General features: G+C 39.5%; 1 protein-coding gene across 2 annotated transcripts; it reads right to left on the bottom strand.

Annotated features, from left to right (window-relative positions):
- Positions 1-1,353: 1,353 nt before the first annotated feature.
- Positions 1,354-5,052, bottom strand: PPDPFL (pancreatic progenitor cell differentiation and proliferation factor like). 2 transcript variants are annotated; one of them, XM_030553067.1, is made up of 5 exons: positions 4,903-5,052; positions 4,377-4,481; positions 2,853-2,930; positions 2,639-2,741; positions 1,354-1,994 (listed from the first exon to the last, which is right to left on the bottom strand). In XM_030553067.1, the coding sequence occupies exons 2-5, from the start codon at positions 4,429-4,431 to the stop codon at positions 1,982-1,984; spliced, it is 249 nt and encodes an 82-aa protein (XP_030408927.1). In that variant the 5' UTR covers positions 4,432-4,481; positions 4,903-5,052; the 3' UTR covers positions 1,354-1,981. The 2 variants fall into 2 exon arrangements, with proteins under 2 accessions (XP_030408927.1, XP_030408926.1); XM_030553066.1 differs by having other exon boundaries at positions 2,838-2,930; positions 4,903-5,048.
- Between the last annotated feature and the right edge of the window lie 1,440 nt (positions 5,053-6,492).

The raw sequence follows: 6,492 nt of genomic DNA, 5'->3' as shown, positions 1-6,492 counted from the left end.
AGGTCCAAGCTGGTAACTAAGCTTGGAGGTTTTCATGCTAACCCCCATATTTTGGACGCTAAGGTCCAGAATCTGGGAATAAGGTTATGATAACAAGTCCATTTTTTTTTACTATGTTTTCACTAAGGCATTAAAGCATTTTTTTTCTCCTGGTTTCGCTTTCCAAATTTAAACTCCTCCTTTCCTCTCACATTCCTGTTACGATTGTTTCAAAAATTACTTTGAAAGATGACTTCTTAAATTTCTGTTCATGGGCATTTTGTAGATTTTGCCACAAATTCACATGCAACAGTGACCACTATTTTGTATTAGAGAAGAAACTTTTCAGACTCATAATTAAACTTTATTAATATAAAATTTTAGTATAAAAATAGAATAGCTTTAACATACATTTAAAATAATTCTAAGCTCAAAAGATGCGATCATTTTAAACAAAAATAGATAAATTGCTTTTTTTATATTCATGTAATGAGTTCCAGCACACTCTTTCTTCTAACAGTTGTCTTCATCCTTGTTCTCACCTACCCTGTGTATACGGTCTCAAGATAGATTATAAACTACTTCTTCATTATTTTCTCAGTGCTACAGATGTCCATGGCACTAATCTGTATGTCATGATAAAGTTTACACGTTTACTTTAAAAGGACACATTGTTACTTAATACCTGAAGTGCTTAAAAAGTACCAGATAAATTCAGTGAGTGACCTGAACAGACCTGATACATCATAAAGTTGCATAGCGAAAAAGTCCTGAAACTTATGGATATGAAATGCTCAAACCAAGTATTTGCAATACCCCCTCCTAAGCAATTTCACTCATCTGCCTCACAAAACATAACTACTGTTGTACAACTGTGCACTGTTAAACTACCATACTTCACATCAGAGAGGGCTGCAATTCATCACCAAGTGGTGATTATGTTAATAATTAGTTTAAGCAGCTCAGGATCCTTTAATAAGGGAAACCATGATTAGTGTAAAAATATATTTAATGGACAGAGATAATTGTTAATAACAGAACTGTGATTATTTAAGGAGTTGGAACTGTCAAAGAGTTCACATCCAATAAGGTAAAATTTATAGAGAGCACTTAATACAAAACAAGAGGCTCTTTAACCAACAGTAGAACAGGTAAGAGTAGCATAAAAACAAGTGAAGTATGGCTGAAAATCAAAAGGATAAATAGTCTAACTTTTGTGGATTTTGACAAGTCCTCATGTTCTGCCCTCAAATACTTAGGTGCATGCATGTGAATGAGAAGTACACACTTGTATTCAAGGTCAGAATCCATATTCAGCCATAACAAGGGGACAGAGCTAATGATTGTTGTTTAATGGGATTTTCTACAATTAAAACTATTGACTTTTTTGTAAACTTCCTTCTTAACAGCATGTACCTGCTATACCTGGCACTTGGGAAAGATGTGCCAGATCCGTTATATAAAACAAGAATCTGTTAATCTGAAACAAATTTATATCCATTTATGTCAGCATAGTTGATATAGTAAAACTTAAGCTTATGGGAAAATACTACTTACTGAATAGACATTTCAAACACAAACTGTTCTAAGTCACAGCACCCTTGAAAATTTTTGACACTAACAGTCCACAGAAGCTTTTCAACTTAGAGAAATAAAACCTAGATAATCACTGGCCACTTTATGCTGATCTTACTTTTTACTGTCATTTCTTCCAGTAATATGAGCTAGTCATTAGGATATTAAATCCATTTAAATGTATTCTTAATATTTTAAATGGAAATTATCAAACATTAACAACTCAGTAACGGACAGCATAGGTAGAAACTATGCCTGCCTTAAGCAAAATCATTTAAGCTACTGACAAATCTTTGTGAACGTCTACTTTCTCGTGGAAGTGAAGTTTCAAGCAGTATATTTTCTTCACACAGCTGAATGCAGCCATCTGAAAGACCCTGAGCTTTAGAGAAATGAGTCTATATGAGTAACATCACTGCAGGTAAAGTCAACTTGCAACACTGTAAATAGATAAAAACAAGTTATTAACAGAATTATACTATCCAGTGTAAATAAAATTACGAAATATGTATTTAAGTTAGTGTGAAGAGGAAATGTATATCTAGGTACCCAAGTTTACATTGTTTTAGAGGTTGTGATTTAAAAGTGTAACTGATCCAGGGGAAAGCTGACCTTAAGTTTTTAATCTTGTGTATTTTTTTAAATTTGTATTATTTTACTGAACTGAATAGATGTTCACATTTGTATGTATTGTACCATTCTCTATGGCCTCTAGCTAAGACACTACATCAGTAAATTTTCTAAGCCTTGCCAGGCAGCCAAGCATTATCTTACAAACATGCCAACAAACAAAATATTGCTTTATCACTTCAAGCAATCAGAATAGTTACGGTCACTATTCTCTGCTTACTGTAAACTTTTGTAGGACTTAACTAACTTCACTAACAAGAAACAAGTGGAAATTTCCACAGGCATTCAGCTGTGACCTTGCATTTCCACTACATTTAACTTAAATCAACATCAAGATATTGTATCCCTAAAGTTGGTGTGGAGTGCAGGGGAAAGGAGGGGGGTATTCCAGTAAAAGTAAAGAAGAAAAATAAAACAAGTAAATGATCTCCATCATTCAAGAAGCAAGACTTACCTGCTGGTCGATATTGTTTTCCCATTTACGTTTGGAGAAGAAGATGGTTCAGAGTGGAAAAAGTTTTTTATCCACCAGCATTTATCAAATAATTCAGGTAACCCTACAAAAGGGAACATAAAATAGCAGTGATTGGCATTTAATCAAAGTGCCAAAAATGAGAAAAAACATATGTTTGAAAGAAATGAGCAATAAATACCATGATGGGCTTTACCCTGGTCTGAGAAGTTCACGGGATCAGAACAGAAGGATGAACTGCCTGACGAAACACTGGATTCAGAATTCAATCGAGCTGAGTGTAGAAAACAAAGCAATGATCTTAAATTACAGAATATACATTAATTTCACACTAAAGATTTTTTTCAAGACTTTACAGACCCCTGATACCTCATAGAAGACAGTGCATAGCTAGAGACAATGTCCTTTTTTCCAGTAAACCTAGTTTTCCAGTATTTTTATATCCCTTTTTTGCTAGGGACATTGCATGAAGGCAGGATAACTATTTTACGAGTTCACCTATGGCTACCACTTATTCCTCACCAGAAGAGGCATGCTGAGATGTAATCTCCTGGTGTAACTTTCACTGAAGCTAAATGAAAGTTAAGTCCACAAGATGTATTTTAGGATCAGGCATATATATTGCTATTAATACAAGAGATTCAGGTCTAGAATACTGACCTTTGATATAACTAATAGGAGAGAAAAGGTGGGTGAGGTAATATCTTTTATTGGACCAACTTCTGTTGATGAGGGAGACAAGCTTCCAAAGACTGGAAGAAGAGCTCTATGTAAGCTCCAAAGCTTCTCTCTCACCAACAGAAGTTGGTCCAATAAAAGATATTACCTCACGCACGTACTCTCTCTAATATCCCAGGACCAGAGTTACAACAACACTGCACATAAGAAATAGGACACATTAGACTAGAACCTTTTTTCTCCCTATGCTTTCCTAACAAAATTAATACCAATAATGCTTTACATTATAGTGTGTCATCCAAGGATCTCAAAGCATCAGAACATTTAGGCTCACAACTACCTGTGAGAAGCAGGCAAGTAGCATTTCCCCATTTTACAGATGAGGAAACAAAGGCACAGAGACATTAAGTGACCTGCCCACACAGAAAGTCTGGACCACAGACAAAAGCCAAATCACTTGATTCCTGGTCCTCTGCGTTAGCCATAAGATTTTATGTAAAGACCCACCAAGGGCCTCCAGATTTCAAAGCAAGAGATGCTACAACTTTAGCTAAAAGAGTAAAGTTCTATAGTCCATTATGGGTCGGCAAAGAGGGGGACCTGCAACAAACTCACCAGTAGGTTACACATCCTTCCTTTTGAAGTTTATTAATGTCCAATGCAAGTTATACACTCCTTATAAGAGGTAAAAGTCTTTCCTCTTCATATGAGGAAGGAGAAGTAGGAGAATAAGTCACAGAAATACGCAAGCCTCCTAAAAATTAAGATTATCCCCCCTCCATAGACAATAAAGAACAAAATAAATAGAACTCTCTTCAAACCTCCAAATCCCTCAAAAGTGACTTAAACACTGTACAACCAGGTATTGAAACTTTTTTCATAATCAGCATCAGTTTTGAGATGTTTCCAATCCAAAGAGATGGAGTATGTTCAGCCATGTAACTCTGTCCTTCATAAACAAGAAGAAATTGCCAGGAAATAGGAAACATGCACCAGGTTTTGTTTAAAGATTTTTGTTTATTTGTTTTAAAAAACACCTTACTTCTGTAGTACTGATTCTTAGCCAGGAGGCAGCCAGCTGAAGGCACAGATGCCATAGCAAAGGCACTAACTGGGGCAAAAGTCAAGCAGGCTGGTACAGAACAATCTGCAGGAGAGCAACAGAAAGAAAAAGAAATATGTTGGCAATAAAGAGCTCTAGTGTAAAGTGGCTTTCACACCAAGGTACAACATCTTTATTAGGGCCTTTCTGATCTTTGGGCTAAATTCTGACATTGATGGAACCCAAAAGATTTTAATTAAATAACTTCCAATTTACTGTATTTACACCAGCGAAAGGGAAGGGAAAAATATGTCCCAAAGAAACCTTAAACGTATAAGGTCAGAAAGCACTTGCAGGTCTTCCCCAATTTGCAGTACAACAGACTTATAATGAGCACCAAGAGCACCCACTGGGTAACCCAACTTAACGCCCCAGCAGCTATCCTGGTGGCCTGTGCAAAGCAACCGTGAGCCCCTAGCCACACTCCCCGCGGCCCCTACAGAAGAAGAAATCCTGCTCCCCTTACCTGGATGGCCCACGCTCCCCGAAAAGCCGCCCCCTCTACAGCGCCCCCGCCCAGCCAGCAAACGGGACGGGGCTGTGCATGCACACGCGAGCCCTCCCCAGCAGCAAGCGCCCGTCCGCTTCCGCGCGCTGAGTGATCGGGAAGCGCGAGGCGGGGTCGCCTGTATATAGAGGAGCCCTGGCGCGCGACTGAAAGCCTAGCCGCGGGGCGCCTCCCCCATGACCTGGTGACCTCACACAACCCCGGCCCGGCCAGGTGGGGGGAGCGAAATCCCGGCGCTGGGCAGGGGGTGGGCGTGCGCACGTGCTGCCCAGCTGAGGAGCGGCGGCGGAGCTCGTGCTGCCCTGGGTGGGAATGTCCCGCGAAGGGCATGGGGGACCTGCACTGCCCTGGCCTGTGTGATCGCGGGGTGCAGAGGGCTCGGCGCTATAAGGAGTGCGGGTTGCTGAGGGACCCCCCCCAGTCCTTGCAGCTGTGGCAGTGCTGTAAGGAATGGGGTTGGGCAGGGTTTTGGGGCGCCGCACACATCTCTTAGCCGTGGTTCCCAGCACGTAGGCAGGGTGTAGACAGGAGAACTACCCTTTCATTCCTTCCTACCCCGCCTCCCTATTTGGAAGAGGGGAGATTTTCCGTACAATCACTCCACTGCGGATGAGCTCACGCCCTATAGAGAGGCTTCTAGCTCGGCCCCTTTCCCCTAATATTCAGGCTATTTATTGGGGTTGCATGGTGGGGGAATAGATTAGTGGCCCAAAAGTGTTATTCAAAGACCTTTGTTTTAAGCAGTCAATGGGGAGAGGATTTGCAGAAGGGAGTTGCCAGCAGCTCTCACAATTTTATCCTGGGTCTTGTGGTATGCGTTGCGTTTCTCAAAACCCCAGCTTCTGAAATCCTGTGATTAGATAAGACTCTCACCTTTCATTGAAGAAGTTAGTTTCCAACCCTTCTGATTGCAGAAAAAAGCTTGAAAAGGTGCCGTGACTGCACCCTAAAGGTTCAGAAACTACATGGCAAATAAAAACAACCCAATTTGAAAAAAAAAATAGGGCTGTGACTCGTGTTTTGTTTTTCTTTTAAACATATGGGGGTGGCATGTCTGTGTATGTATTTATACCATACTCAATCATCACCATAGCATCTGAACACTTTAAATGAAACAACCTAGTCATGAAAAGTTTGATGTTTGCCCTCAGAGCTACGCAGAATTGCCAACAGCAATAGAGCTAGTCAAACTTTTAATCAAAAATGGTTTTCAGTTGGAAAATGCTCTTTGACAAACTTTTTTTTTGCAAAATTGTATCAGTTTCAACAAATGTTTTTCTAAAAACTTCATTTCAAAATTTGTTAAATTAGAAGATGTAAAAGGCTCAAAATCTAAACAAAGCATTTTGATCTCCAAAAAAAAAAAAAGATACAATTTTGTTTCACAATTTAAAAAATGGCTTTTTTATCTTAAGGAGGAACACTTTTAGCCATATCTCATAGGAGGATTGGCAGATGAAAACACAGCTCATGTTGCAGTTGTCACATCACTCTTTGCTGCTTAACCACCTTGAGTGGTATATCCTATCTTATACCAAAAGAACTGGA

This window comes from Gopherus evgoodei, chromosome 2 (genome assembly GCF_007399415.2).
Source record: "Gopherus evgoodei ecotype Sinaloan lineage chromosome 2, rGopEvg1_v1.p, whole genome shotgun sequence".
NCBI lineage: Eukaryota > Metazoa > Chordata > Testudines > Testudinidae > Gopherus > Gopherus evgoodei.
Note: the sequence above shows the minus strand (reverse complement) of the source record. Positions and strands in the feature narration are given on the sequence as shown.